Here is a 15,893-nt window from a genome sequence, read left to right as displayed (position 1 = left end):
ATGGACTAGTCTTTTCTTCTTTATATTTTTCTGAATTAAAAAAATAAGAAATTTTACTTTTAAAAAAGACAACCAAGTCATCTTGGTTTCTCACTCTTCACCAAAGAATATGAGGTTAATAGTGTGACATAAATGGCTCATGCATTATCATACAATTCCATTTTTTATATCATTTTTAAGAACAATCTTACAAAACTGACCATTTAAGGTAAGGGCCAACAAACTCTGTAAAAGGCCAGATGATACATGCTTTTGGCTTTGGGGGCTGTGAGGTCTCTGTTGCTACTACTCAACTCTGCTGTTACAATATGAAAGCAGACACAGACAATACATAAACAAATGGGTATGTGTTCTGATAAAATTTTATTTACAAAAACAGCCTATGGACTAGATTTGGTCTACAGACTGTAGTTTGTCAAGTCCTCCTTTAAATTACAGTTGTTAAAATAACGATGATGTCACTTCATTCCTCTACCTACTCTAAGCCCTGGACCTATGGGAAGATACCTAAAAGAGCCTAACGGTCTAAAGGTCCTCATCTTTTTGGTGGAAGGATTCCTTTAGTCACTTAAAAATTAATGAGCACTGCAAACTGCTTTTATTTGGGTAGGTAATATCTACCGACATTTATCACATTAGAAATTACACTAAGAAATTTAAAAGCAACAGTAAAGACATTTAAGGTTAGCAACATGTAAACATTTTAATGAAAATAACCTTATATGGGGCGCCTGAGTGGCTCAGTGAGTTAAAGCCTCTGCCTTGGGCTCAGGTCATGATCCCTGGGTCCTGAAATAGAGCCCCGCATCAGGTTCTCAGCTCTGCAGGGAGCCTGCCTTCCCCCTCACCCAGCCTGCCTCTCTGCCTACTTGTGATCTCTGTCTGTCAAATAAATAAAAGATCTTTGAAAATAACTTTATAAGACAAAAAAATTGGTGAGAATGGTGCTTTATATTTTGCTGCAAATCACTTTAATGTCTGACTTAAAAGAGGACAGGTAGATTCTCTGCTCTGCATTCCACTGATATGATACATTGCTTCAGTTGAAGTTTTTAAGAAAATCTGGCCCCACAGAGACATGTAATTTAAAAAGGGAGCATTTTAATAGCCTTTCCTGATAAGAATATATATTTTAATTCTACATTAAAACTGGAGAAGTGGTAGTTTCTTAAAGGTTAGATGCAATGCAAAATCTGAAATCATGATGTTGTTCCTTGCTAATAAACTCTAAATTCTGGTATATTAAATTCCACTAGTCAGGGCACCTGGGTGGCTCAGTCTGTTAAGTGTCTGCCTTCGGCTCAGGTCTTGATCTCAGGGTCCTAGGATTGAACCCCACACTGGGCTCCAGTTCCACACTGGGCTCCCTGCTCAGCAGGGAATCTGCTTCTCCCTCTTCCTCTGCTTGTGCACCCCCGCTTGTCCCCTGCTGTCAAATAAATAAATGAAATCTTAAAAAAAAAAAAAAATCCAAATTATCTTGGAGTTTGCCCCTCTTTTTACCCATGTGTGATTTTGAGCAGTATGCACCGGTCACCTGGGAAACACTCGTTCCGAAGCTCTTCAATACTGACACATTTTATTATAATCTCAAAAAATCACATTTGTTAATATCACCAGTGATCTCAGAAATATATTTATATACTTAGAAGCTGTGAAGCCCATGGTGGCAGATAATAAGTTTTCCAAAATTCTTGTTCTTACTTCAAAGTTGCAATTTTATTATTGGCAATAAATACCATCTACTTTTTTTCCCCATAAAGTGATAGGCTCATTTCACTCATTTCCATAAAAAAGTCTGCTAAATACAAGAGCTTGTGTGTCAGTGGTTGGTCAAGTAAAATCAGCATCTCATAAAAAAAGGCAACTAGTTCAAATCACAACTCAAGCCTATTTGAAATGCTCTTCCTGAAATTGCCGTTATACCTCAGGATACAGCAAAAGGTATTGATATTAGTATTTTCTATTCTGTCACACAAAATATTAGAAAGACACATACTCAAGGGTCAAAATTTAGTAGAATTAATAATTTTTTGATTCATCAATGTTATTTTTAAGTGAAACTGGCTTCTTCTGAGTGCATGGCAGTGATGCATCATTATCAGTATATTGGGGGGGGGTGGTCACTGCCTTGATCAGTCCTAATGCACTGGCACTGTTGTCCATTACAGCTTTTGCACTGATCACGTAAATGAAAACACAGAGAAAAAGATGAAAACTATTTTAATGTTATGAAAGTAGTTTTCAACTCATGGACCCCTTTGAAAGTATCTCAAAGAACCTCCCAGGGTCCTCGAACCACAAACTTTGAACTGCTGATAATTTATTTAAGACTCATGCAAAACGGTTAATATACCCGTCTGCAAAGCCACATTATATCAACATGAGCCTTATCTTTTTGGCTCATCTTCTTCCTTTATTAGGATAGCATGCCCTGGGAGAATTTGAATTAAAATGTGTAAGTCACTTGAAAAAAGGTTTCTCTATTATTAAAAGGAAAAAAAAGTTTTTAAGAAAAAATTACAATTCTTACAGGAAGGTAAGGTGCCAATGCTCCACAGGATTCTGCCACGAGCAGTCGTCTTTCTGGGTATTTGTGGTTAATCTAGAGTAAAAAATACACAAATCAAGCATGAACAACATAATCTCCTTTCCTCCAACAGGGAATTACTTCTCACAATAAATCCTGTTAAGAATGCAATAAAGCACCTTTTTTTTTTTTTCCACTTCTGGGAATCCCTGTGTGCCTATAACTGGAACAGGAATAAGGGAATCAGAGAGAGCCTTAAAAATGAGGTCACAGGGGTTATCTGTTAAAGAAAAAGGATAAAGCAAAGATGAAAACATGGCACGGTGTCTAGAGGTAGAGGGCTTACCTACAACTAGGCTTTCCTTAAGATGTCAGAAGCACCTTTCTCCATCCCTAGCAACATTAGTTTATTTTTAAATTTGAAAAACTCAGCTTCTGAATATTATAAATATGGCTTATAATATGTGCCAGGAGTGACTCATCAATTCTCTTTTTTAACTAAGGGATTAGGAAGTAAGTTAATCAATGATTTAACCAGAGCCCTTGACTAGTGATATGATTTTGTTTTTAACGTAAGCAGACTTCAATCCATTCCTGTTTGTATATGCAAGATGATAGGGTTCTGCTGCTGTGATGGCTACACTGAACCATAACAAAAAATAACAAAAAAAATGACACATACTGGGTTTTGTTCCCATATGTCTTCTTCATAGAATATAAATCTTTCCTTGACTGGAAAAGAAGTATATCTGTTCTCATATTCCCATATGAAAAGGTGACATAATTCATTAATGTATTGGATGCCTAAAATTAAGAAAAGAAATTACATAGCAATCTACTGGGCAACAAACAGGAGGTAGTTGGCTAGACAGAGCCCCGATATCCATGTTTATTCAAGTAATAGAAGAGATGGTGGTAAAGATGTTTATAACTAATATCTGTAAAATAAATTTTCCAGAAATAGTAACTTCAAAGCAGAATGGTTTGAATGTCAAAGCATGTTATATGTAAACTTTCATTTTGCTTTTCTTTAGTCGAGCTCAATGAGTCTTAAAATTAAATGTACATACAAAAATTAACTGTATCTCTCTATACTGTAACAAATAGAAAATAAAATTAAGAAAATTCTATTTACAATAGTATCAAAAAGAATAAAATATTTAGGAATAAATTAAACAAAATAAGTACAAAAGTTATATTCTGAAAGCAACAAAACATTTTTGAAAGAAAATTGAAAACAACTAAATAGATGGAAAGACATCCTAAATTCATGGGTTAGATGGCCCATTATTGTTAGGATGGTGAGATACTCTCCACACTGATCTATAGATAAAATGCAATCCTTATGAAAATTCCAGATGCCTCATTTGCAGAAATTGGTAAGTTCATACTAAAATTCACATGGAAATTCAAGGGACCTGGAATAGCCAAAACAAACTTGAACTAAGAGAACTAAGTTAAAAGGTATTTGGAGTTTCTTTTTGGGGTGATAAAACTGTTCTAAAATTGATTGTGGTGGGAGCGCCTATGCATACAGTTGGTTAAGCAGATGCCTTCAGCTCAGGTCACGATCCTGGGGTCCTGGGATCAAGCCCCGCATCAGCAGGAGCCTGTATCTCCCTCTGTCCTCCCTTGCTTATGCTCTCTTTCTGTCAAGCTCTCTCTCTAAAATAATAAGTAAAATCTTAAAAAAAAAAAAACAAAAACTGATTGTGGTGATGGTTGTACAACTCTGTGGATATACTAAAAAGCACTAAATTGTACACTTTAGATTGGTATATGATATCTATCTCAATAGTGCTTAACAACAAAAAAAAGAAATGGAAAAAACGATTAGTAATTGTATGTACCTATGAATAACTGTACAGAATTGTAAATTTAAAATTGTATATGCTGTTCCCAAGTTTGACTTTCAATAATTAGAGCTTCACACCCTAAATCAGTATGCACTATAATCCAGGTGACATGAGGAGACTGTCAGAGACAAGAGGACCTTATATAATGTTTAGTTTAGATAGTTTATCTAGATAAAACTCAACTACATTTTAAAGAAAAAAAATGAATACTCAAAGAAACTAGGAATAGAATTCCAAAGGGCCATATGCTTTAGTGATATTCCAGAGACCAGTAATAAGAATAAATGACTATGCTATTTATAAATAAGGCCATGAAATCTGTCTTTTTAAGAAAGAAATCCAACTTTTTTAAAAGATGGATAAGTAAGCCACTCAATGACCTAAACACCAAGTCTAGAAAGTCAATGCCTGTGAGTTCTCCACAGGACTGGAATATTAAAATTCAATATAAAACCAAAAGTATTGTGAGTAAATGGGTGAGCTGGATTATAAATACAAAAACCTCCCACATCAACGGTTTATACTTTATACTCTGTATATATTTGCAATATATACAAATGTATAATATGTATGTTATTTCTCCCGCCCCCTCCACACACACGAAAACACGCATTGGCCTCGCTCTCCCTTGAACTCACCTCAGAGCTTTTATATTTATACTAACTCACTTCATTCAGATCCTTACCTAATCATTCCTTTCTCAGATTCCTGCTCTAACCACCCTTTCTAAAAGGGCATTCTCCATCATTCTCTAATCCTTATTCTGCTTTATTTTTGTTCGTAATTTATGACATACCACTTATTTCTTTACTCTTATCTCCCCACTAAAAGATCTTTGTCTTTTGTTCAGCACTGTATGTATTTTGTTCATTACTGTATGTAACGACTGCAGCACTACATGGCAATGTAACCAGTGTCTCTTAACTATTTGCTGGAAGACTGAAGAAAGCAAAGCATCCCAGAGCATTCTTAAGTGCTATGAAATTACTGTGCTGGCCTACAGATATAGGAGCATAATTTAGATTCCACATTATTTCCTACTGGCATTTAAAAGAGAAAATAAGAGCACTTATAACAGGTTAGAATATAATAGTGAGGGGAAAACCCAATACAGTTATTTACCTGTTCCCAACACTGTGGTAAAAGTTCAGCCTCTACGCGTGTCGGTCCAACATGACGTGCAAACGCCACACAACCCGTCAGGATCATCTGCCTGAAAAAGAACAGAAATTAATAAACAACTTGTATTGCATGAGAAGGCACAACTTGCCAAGGGTTAAAAAGAGCCAGCTCTGTAATTCATATAATATACAACATTTTTAGTGACAGCACCATTTGTGAGACACTGAAAGAATTCTCTGTTGGTATGACGCTTAATCTCATACCTCCTAAATTAACTTCCCATACATGCATTCTGGGATACTATGTCTAAAGCTTTAGCTTCTACTGAATTTCAGCTTCTAGACACTAAAACAGCCAGTCATTATTTCCCCAATGTTTCTATAATTATAATCTAAAAACGGTATTTCTTAAATTGGAATTTTATACACAAGATAAATGGGGTAGGCAGCTTCTGACGTGGCTCTCAATGTTGTCTACCTCCTGATATTCATGCTCTTAGGTCATTCCATATCCTTGAGTATAGACTGGACTTAATGATTTGCTTTCAATGAACAGAATAATGGCCAAAGTGATGGGATGTCACTTCTGAGATTGGGTTATAGAAGTCTGTGATGTCCATCTTTGGGAGCCTCTCTACTGCCTTCTCAGCTGGCATGCTTTGATGAAGTATGTGAGGCCCCGCAGCAAGGAACTTAAGGAAACTCTGGCTGAAAGCCGCTAAGAAACTGAGGGCCTCTTCACAAACACAAGAGAAACTGAATCCTGTCTGTGATTCAACTATTTGAGTAAGCTCAGAAGCAAATCCTTGAGCCTTGACAGGACGACAGCCTCACCCAACACTTGAGTACAGCTTTATTTAGAGACCCAAGCAGAGGACCCAGATTAAGTGACTCACATAAACTGCAATATAAAAATAAATGTTATTTCAAACCACTTTCTTTTGGGATAATTTGTTACAGAATCAGTATATAAATAATATAGTAACTTCACTTGAATTGACAGATTTGAAACTTAAGAAAGTGTAAAGCTTTAAATATGATTTTTCACTCTTCAGAATGAAGCTCATTTTAAATGACTTTAAAATGCTGAATTATAAACTTTTCCTCTTTTATCTAGTTCAGAACAGTAAAACCTCATGGGGGAAAAAGTATGTTTTCAATACATGTTTTAAAGTAGGCAGCTTCTAAGAAAAACAAATTAGAATGTTTAATTCATATTAATTACAGAAACAGCATTTTAAGCCCAAGCACTGCCCACTGCTACTTCTCAAAATAAGTAAACTTAACTTTAACTGCAAAGTGACCTTAAATTTTCTTTCAGGTTAGAAGAATAAGAGTACCTGGACAACAATGAGGAAAATACTGAGCCGGTGTATCTTCATTGTACACTGCCCCTTATTCTCATTTTTATCTGGTATTTTTATCTATCCGATTCCCCTTTATATGTATATTATTATCTTCTATGCCTATTTCTCAACATTCCCTTTGCTTTTCTATTTTCTTCTACTTTGGAGAGGCAAAGTGAATAAAAGAAAATAGGCGGGGCGCCTGGGTGGCTCAGTGGATTAAGCCTCTACCTTCATTCAGCTCGATCATAATCTCAGCCCTGCACTGGGCTCTCTGCTCAGCAGGGAGCCTGTTTCCCCCTTTCTCTCTGCCTGCCTCTCTGTCTACTTATGATCTCTCTCTCTCTGTCAAATGAATAAATAAAAAAAAAAAAAAAAAAGAAAGGGCGCCTGGGTGGCTCAGTGGGTTAAAGCCTCTGCCTTCGGCTCAGGTCATGATCCCAGGGTTCTGGGATCGAGCCCCACGTAAGGCTCTCTGCTCTGCAGGGAGCCTGCTTCCTCCCTTCTCTCTCTTTCTGCCTGCCTCTCTGCCTACTTGTGATCTCTCTCTCTCTGTATCAAATAAATAAAAATCTTTAAAAAAAAAATGGGAAAAGAAATTCTAAGATATACAGACAGAATTTTAGCTGCCTGTCCCCCAGTGGAAATTGCCCAATATCTGAACATTGTTTTTCCCCCATTAGTATCTTAAAATCGTGAAAAAGCATATACATTGGTTCCACAAATGCTGGACTTGTGTAATAAATGAATTTAGGTAAAATGTAGGCATTTCAACATTTGCACGAAGTATACACTTGTATGAAAACTTCATGTGAAATAACTTTAATCATGAGCCACCGTCTACATACTAAAGATGTATATACTTGTTGAAAAAATGCTAGGCCCCTCAAGGCAAACTTCTTAGCCAACAAGAGTTAATTTTAAAAAGTATGACAATTTTGAAAATCAGGTTGAAAACAGAAGAGGTCCGATGGCCTATTAACAGATTATTAACGGCACTGGAAACAGGCTTCTGTTATGGTAAAAATTAATGTTCATTTGGGGCACCTGGGTGGCTCAGTTAAGCATCCAACTGTTGACTTCCGCTCAGGTCATGATCTCCATGGAGCTCCATACTCAGGAGGGAGCCTGCTTGAGATTCTCTCTCCCTCTCCCTCCTCTGCCCCCCACTCACACACATTCTCCTTCTCTCTAAAATAAACAAATAAATCTTTAAAAAAAAATTAACGTTCCCACTTGTAGAAAAATCACAGGACAGGGACCATTTAACTACTATTTGATGCAGGTAGAAATATGGTGTCAGTTACAGTTGTTAGCAAAGAACAGGCAAAAAGCACCAATACTAAGCATAATATTAAGTTTTTCTTAGGATATAATCGAAGAAGCCTGAGATTTATTAAGCAAGGAAAAGTAACAATTAATTATAAATATATTAATATTTAATATATTTATAAATATATTAATAAATATTATTATTTATTTATTATTTTTATTTATTTATTATTAATAAATATATTAATGAATATATTACACTTTGTTAATTATATACACAGTGAGTCAACTGATAGGTATATTTTAATAAGTACTTATGTATCTGGAAAGGTGAAAAATTTAAATGTGAACATGAGTGCAGAATTCCTGTCATATCAGGTAAATTCATTATTTTGTAGGAAAGTAATAACAAAAGTTTATTTCTCTCTTTCAAAGAAACATGCAAACCAAAGCTGTTTCACATTTTAAATAAGCGAAGACAAAATTCTAAAACATATTCAAAAGATATTAATGTTTTTCATGTTGGAATAGATCTTCAAATCTAAAGAGAATAAAAAGTCCATACCTGAAGTAAGGCTAACGGGTACTTTTGGCCACCAGGTGGCAGCTATTAGCTTCACATGTGAGTCTATGAAAACAGGCTAGAGATCTGGAGGCTTTTGCCTTGTAAATTTAAAAATAATGTAATCAATGGTATTTAGTTATTAATTAAGTCATGAAGACAGGGAATAGTATTTTTACCTGACTTTACTTAAATTCAATTAATTAACATATAGCATTATCATTAGTTTCAGATGTACTTTAGTTATTCATCAGTTGCGTATTAAACCCAGTGCTCATTAAATCACATGCCCTTAATGCCCATCACCCAGTTAAACACCATCCCTCCACTCTGGCCGACCAGCAACCCTCAGTTTGTTTCCTAGAGTTAGTAGTCTGGGAATAGTAGTTTTCAATGCGAAAATAGAATATTAATTTTCCTAAACAGCACCATCAAATTGTTCTGCAAAATTTTCAGTTTGCAATGAATGGGGATTTAATTTGCTTTCTTTCTATTCGACCAGAGGTGTTGTGAGGTGCTGGTGCAGATTCATCTTGACTGGATCCTGAAAGGACGTGTTTCTCTGCTCGCCCAGGTATATTTTGGTAAGAAGGGGAAAGAGATATATACTCATAAGGTTTTAAAGTCTGTATGACTGTTTTTATTCTCAGAGTTGAGAGATCATTTGTATTTAAAATTTTGAGCTTTACTTGTTCTACGGTTCACTCTTAAGATTTTCCAACATTTTCAGATGAGGTAAAAATGTTGACATTCAGTGAAATGAGTACTGAATATATAAAGTTACCTAATCATTAGGTACTGTTTTGCAAAAGTATTCATTAAAATAGAAAATTGTAACAGAAAAACATTTCAACTGCCCAATTTCACCCATCCATTGCTTATTTAACCTACTGACCCACAAGGATGTTTTGTTCATGTTCACATTTGCATAGCTTCACTTAAAAGTTTCACTTTTATTTAAAGGTTTTACTCTCTGTGGTAAACATCACTGTTGCTTGACCAAAACCTATTACCAATTCGTCTGGAAAGTCACCCTGATGTGTGTCCCTTCACTACTCTCAGATAGAACTCATTTCTTCACTCAGGTATCAATAGTTGAGATTTGAGTCACAACTAGCAAAACAAAATACTGTATTCCTGTAGCCACACAGTTAACTGGTTTAAAAATAGCCCAGTGATGCAGAAATTCATATGTTAAATATTTAACTTCTGTTGAGAAGTCATGACATATCCAGTTCATCTGTGGGAAAAGGGGGAATATTAAGCAATTCTTTAAAATCAAAAGTGAAGGACAAAGGCGAAAAGATATCTGAATCAGAAGTCTAAAGGTAGCTAATATAAAAGTGTACAAATTCAACATGAGTAACTGGAATAGTAGGAATGGAAACACTAAAAAAAAAAAAGGAAACACTGCAGAACTCTGTGAATGGGGCCAATGTTTTCTCTGCTTATTAAAATAAATACTGGGACAGAAAGAAGGCACTTAGATTAAAATGCAATCATGATGCCAAATGAGTAAAATTAATGAATCAACACTATATGTGTTTCCCAAAGAAGTAGTCCTACATACCTTTGCTCATCATCTGGCCTCTTGATCAAATTGAAAAGTATGTGGAGAAGCTGGTCTCTTTCTTTAGGCTCAGGATGCAGGCATGCCGTGCACAATATGAGGGGGATCAACTCCTGAAGAAATATGAAGGTGGAAAAATGCAAAGTAAAAATGCATTGCAAAATATTCATTTTTCCAAACCCCAGAGTATTTTTAAATGGACATTTAAAATGAAATAAACCTCAACATACAAAAGAGCAAATTCTAATTTTGTAAAATAAGTAATTCAAGAGAAAACACTGAAACATGTATTTATGTGTTGGTTGTAAAGAAAGTAAAGAATCACAACGTAATCAAGTTACTAAAGATTCTACGAACCTTACTTCCTCATCCAGTCCTTTCTAATGGTCTACTAGCTTTTGCACTAAGTAACATTCTATCTTACTTTAAGCTGATACAGTAATTTTAATTTTGAAAGTGTTTTAAAAAAAACTTGCAGAAGTTAACTATATTTTAAAATTTAAAAAGCTAACAGAAAATGAAGACAACTCATCCCACTTCCATAAATACAATATTATGTCTTAATTAAGACTACCTATAATTAAAAATTTTGTACCCTTCCCACATAACCACATGGCTAATTAAAAAGAAAACCATTTTCACGGATGCCAAACGCTCTCAGCACTGCTGTAGAAGTATTAGGAGAAATATTTTATGTTCAAATGGAAATTTTAGTAATATCTTATTTGTTGCACATTCAACATGCAGAGGTAAATTCAGTATTTTGTAGGAAAGTAATAACAAAAGTTCACTTCTCTCTCCAGAAGAAATATGTAAATCAAAGTTGTTCCACATTTTAAATAAACTAAGACAAAATTCTAAAATATATTCAAAAGATATTAATGTTTTTCATTTTGGAAAAGATTTTCAAATCTAATGAGAATAAAGGTCCAAAAGTGTCAAATATTTTTGGAGGAAAACTTTTTCTAAGTTGTAAAAATAATATTCTATAGTTAATCTAAGGAAATCAGTGTGATGTAATAAGAACAGAATGATTACTCCCACCATTTCTTTTTCCCATCTATCTTCCTACCCACCAAAAAGTGCTAGTAGATTTAAAACAAAAACTGATGGGGGCACCTAGGTAACGCAGTGGGTTAAGTGTCTGCCTTTGGCTCAGGTCATGATCCCAGGATCCTGGAATGGAGCCTAGCATAAGGCTCTCTGCATGGCGGGGAGTTGACTTCTTCCTCTCCCTCTACCCCTCCACTCTACTTGTGCTCTCTCTCAAATAAATAAATAGAATCTTAAAAAAATATATATATAAAAGGAACTGATCACTATGTAATAAGGAACAATATCCCGTAGAAAAGGCTAGACTGTAGAAGTATTTTCCCATTCTGAAGATGCTCCCTTAGAAAAGGATGATAAAATTTTTAGCAGAGTTGAAACTACAACTTAGAGGAATGACTACAAGTCCCTTCCCATTATTTCTCAAGTCTTTATGTATTATTTCAAAATTATAATTACCTGGTACAAATCTTTAACTGAAGGTACAAAGACATATATAAGAGCTAAGAATAAATCTGATATGAGCTGATCTGGTATGAGCTGAGAAGTAAGAACAAATTTAAAACATTTATTCTGTCATCTTTGTATCTGGGCCCTCTGTAGTTTTTACATTAGTGAGCAAATGAAAAGCAAAACTAATAAAAAGTAATAAGGGAAAAAAATTTTGTACTGGGAATGGAAGACAAAGTATAAATCTTATATTGTTAAGTAATGTAAGTAAAAAGTAAAGTAAAAAAAAAGTTAAGATCTTATATTATTAAGTAAAATACTAGAGTAGGAGATTATTAATAACAAGGACTATCCTAATCCTTAGAGGATTCCATTTGGACTACTAAGAGCCAATGATACTCATGAGAGAACTGAGACATTGCATCAGCATATCCCATTGAGAAAAGAACCTTAAAGATGAAAAAGCAGTTATTCTAGAAGGCACTAACAAAAGGAGAAAAAATATTAATGCATGAAAATCAAGAAAGACTCTAAATATTTTATTTATATTTTCCCCTCATGTCAGATCCTTCTTTCCTGAGTTTTCTTGCTTCTCCTCAACCTTCTTCCTGTTTCCACTGTCTCTACATACACACTCTTCCATTCTCCTCTTACTGTATTTCTCTTTTAAGTTTTGTAATGTAGATATTTGCTATAATTGCAAATGCATACATATACACTGTTGAAAACATAAAGTACAATTATTTAGCTTTTTTATCTGAAAACAAGCATAGCAAAATAATTGTTACTATTTATTCTTTGTGCCTTTCATTTTCAGATCCTTAATCAAAGAGGAAGGTTATATTCTACATTAATATAAAGAATCTTTTAACTGAAATATGGCCATAGATGTGCCAAAACTGAAAACCTAACGAAAAATCACAAACTTCTCTGATTTTTAGTTTCTCTAAGTAAAACATAAGAAGAATTAAGATCAGGACAGAAATGGGAAATATTTCATATACAATCTGCAATTTCCTTCTTTATTGCTCATGCAGAATTAGTAATTTTTCCCTGTGAGATCAAAGTTGGGCTCACAAAGCCTTAGCACTTACCAAAGCACTTCTCAACACAGCAGCTATTCCCAACCAATTCGAACTGACACATGGGACACCTGTCACTTCTTGAACCTTTATGAATTTACCTTCTTGTATGCTTATGAATTTAGGACTTTGAAGGAAAATACTTTTCACTTTTCTGAATCACAGTAATAAGTTATATTGCCATTTGCTTTTATTTCTTGCTGGCAAAGTTAACAACATATGGGAAGTCATTGCCAATCATTTTTGGATATTCCACGCCCAGGAGAACTGAGCACATCTTGACACATTAATGGCTCAAACAGCTGTAACTCAGTGTATAAAGTAGGTCAGTCTCTTCCTCTTAAAGAAATACAGAGCTGAGAAGAGGCCCAGTAAGTGATGGCAGAAAAAAGTGGAAAGAGTAGTCTGTTTCTCAAAGATCATCAAGGATTTTAATTGCTAAGTTATTCACAAGTTCTATTTGTACAAATTCACTCATTTATTCAAAAGTTCTATTTGTACCACCCTTGAAATAAAGAATTCTGTACATATGTATCTGCTGTTGTATATTCACATTTATTTACTGTGATTTCATCTCTTTCAAGCCTCTGAAGTATTAATATATCCACATCACAATCTATTAAGTCTGTATTCACCATTTTTACACTATTCATAAATATATAGATATGAACCAATATTCTCTCTTTGGTATCATGTCTCCAACAAAGAGGTCTAGTGTTTTAAAAACTTTCCTTATAATTCTTGAATGAAACATTTAAAATGTGGTAGCTAAAATTTCCTTCAGGAGGCAAGGTGGTAGCTTTTTTTTCCCCCAGGGTAGTAGTGGTTTAAAAATGACTTGAAATGATTATATACAAAAAATGTATTGAGAATAGGAGAGCAATGTCAGACATCTTATCTAAAGCTCAAGAATGTTTCACATGGGATGCACAGGTGGCTCCGTTGGTTAAACATCAGGTCATGATGCTGGGGCCCCCAGTGCAGGGCTCCCTGTTCAGTGGGGATCCTGCTTCTCCTTCTTCTCTAGCCCTGCTTGTGCTCTCTTTCACTCTCTTGCTCTCAAATATATAAATAATCTTAAAAGAAAAAAAAAAGGAATTTTTCACATGAAAAGATCCTTAAGCAAATCAGATTTAATACTGCACGTTGATTTAAAAAAAATAGTAATAACCATGGTAAGAAAATACTATTGCTTTGGTAACATTATATTCAAAAGGTAGTGGCCCCCCCCAACCACACACAAAAAGTTACTGAGTCCATACCTCAAGGCAACAGAAATCTTAAATATTTTATTTAAAACATGCTTTAGCAACTGGTAGTACTCAATAAGTGTGTACTGAAGTACACACTTAATATAAAACAGATCTCCTACTAATTACTAGGGAGGAAATCTAAAACAGATGTCCTACTAATTACTAGGGAGGAAATCAATACAGTACTCCTACTGTAGTACATATTCCATTACTTTATTGTCATTTTGAAAAAGATATTTATAAGGCCTTTAGAATTCATTAATCTAAGAGGCTTAGTTATTTACATTTTACTCAAGTAAATGACTTTCACAGTTTTAATAACAAAGCTACTTCTCTCTACATGAAGGATCGCCCACCTCTCCAATCTTAGGTTGCCAAAGGGATTTTGTAGGGCATTAAATAGTTCGGTTTTACAACTAAAACAAAATGACTTCTAATGATAACAAAGATAACAAAGTTATCTTAACAAAGATAACTTTAGAGGTAGGAAAACGTCTTTAGAGAATTGTACATTTGATTTTATGAGTATTTTTACTTAACTTTCTTAGTCTTACGAAGATTGGTGTGTTCAGACAACAAAGAGTGGGAGGCGGGGAGAGCAAGCACCTAAAAAGGATCTAAAACAACCTGAGGGATTAGATGTTGGGTGGGGGAAATGAAGGCAAATTTTAACTTTAAACAAAGGCCTGGAAATGTTGATTAGACAAGGGCTTCAAGATCTGTAAGAACTCTAAAACAGAAATGGAAGCATTCCATTTAGATGAGATGCCAAGGAGGAAATGTTTGAGTGCTTCAGGTCAACAAGAAAAATTTTACCGTTCTAGAAAGGTTAACCTATTAGTCCAGTAAAAGAGTTCACTGCTTGCCCTCATTTTTCCATTAAATTATTTCCTATAAGTAAAGCTTCATTTAAAAATTTTAGTTAGCTGTTACCTTAAATTTTCCATTTTGTCTTTTGCCTACATGTTAAGCAATACCAAATTACAATTTAAATTCAAGTTATAATAAGGGTACACCCTCCGATTTAGATTTTCAGTTGAAACTTGTCAGTAATACATTTAAAAAAGAAAGAGGGGTGCCTGGCTGGCTCAGTTGGTAGAGCATGAGACTCCTGATCTCTGGGTTCTGATTTCAAGCCCCATGATGGGCACAGAGCTTACTTAAAAAAATTAAAAGAAATAAAGAAATAAGGAAATAAAGAAATAAAGAAAGGAAGGAAGGAGAGAAGGAAGAGAAAGGAAGGACATTACAAAGATTCACATAAGAAATAAAAAGATTACTCACCTCTGGAAAAGTTCTAGACTTCAAGGGTCCCTAAAGTATCTATTCTCAAAATTATTATCTAAGGCTTATTATTATCTATCTTAGAATTACTCCTAAGGTTCAACCTTCAGGAAGCCTAATTAAAATACGTGAATGACTTTTTAAACCCCTGATACTGCTGGGGCACCTGGGCTCAATTGGTTAAGCATCTGCCTTCAGCTCAGGTCATGAAATCAAGCCCGCACTGGGCTCCCTGCACATTCAGCAGTGAGTCTACTCCTCCCCACACCTCTCCAAAATAAATCTTAAAAAAAAAAAAAAAAGTGATACTGCTAAAGAGCATGTGATTTACTTCCAACATTAACATACACATAAAAACACACATTAAACAGGTAAAGGAGATGAACAAATCCTATCTACTTCACCATACTACCTATTTTACTTTACTTATCTACTATTCTTTTGTATAACTCTTGAAGGGGTTCAGAACAAGTCTTCCCAAAATATCCCATTTTGGCATGTAAACTATTTTGAGCTG

The 15,893-nt window shown here is 34.7% G+C and overlaps 1 protein-coding gene across 9 annotated transcripts in view; it reads right to left on the bottom strand.

Moving 5' to 3' along the window:
* The window catches only part of RELCH (RAB11 binding and LisH domain, coiled-coil and HEAT repeat containing), a 106,858-nt gene that overhangs the window by 48,172 nt on the left and 42,793 nt on the right, over nt 1-15,893 (bottom strand). For all 9 annotated transcript variants that reach the window (XR_006602153.1, XR_006602154.1, XM_004745593.3 and 6 more), the window contains exons 11-13: nt 10,258-10,370; nt 5,509-5,599; nt 2,534-2,605 (exon numbers count right to left, since the gene is read on the bottom strand). Coding sequence is in view for 7 of the 9 variants with exons in the window: in XM_004745593.3 (XP_004745650.1) it covers nt 2,534-2,605; nt 5,509-5,599; nt 10,258-10,370 (276 nt within the window). In the remaining 2 variants the exon portion in view is untranslated. The remainder of the gene's footprint in view (nt 1-2,533; nt 2,606-5,508; nt 5,600-10,257; nt 10,371-15,893) is intronic.

The sequence above is a fragment of the Mustela putorius genome, unplaced genomic scaffold (genome assembly GCF_011764305.1).
Source record: "Mustela putorius furo isolate JIRA1106 unplaced genomic scaffold, ASM1176430v1.1 tig00003858_pilon_pilon_pilon, whole genome shotgun sequence".
NCBI lineage: Eukaryota > Metazoa > Chordata > Mammalia > Carnivora > Mustelidae > Mustela > Mustela putorius.
Note: the sequence above shows the minus strand (reverse complement) of the source record. Positions and strands in the feature narration are given on the sequence as shown.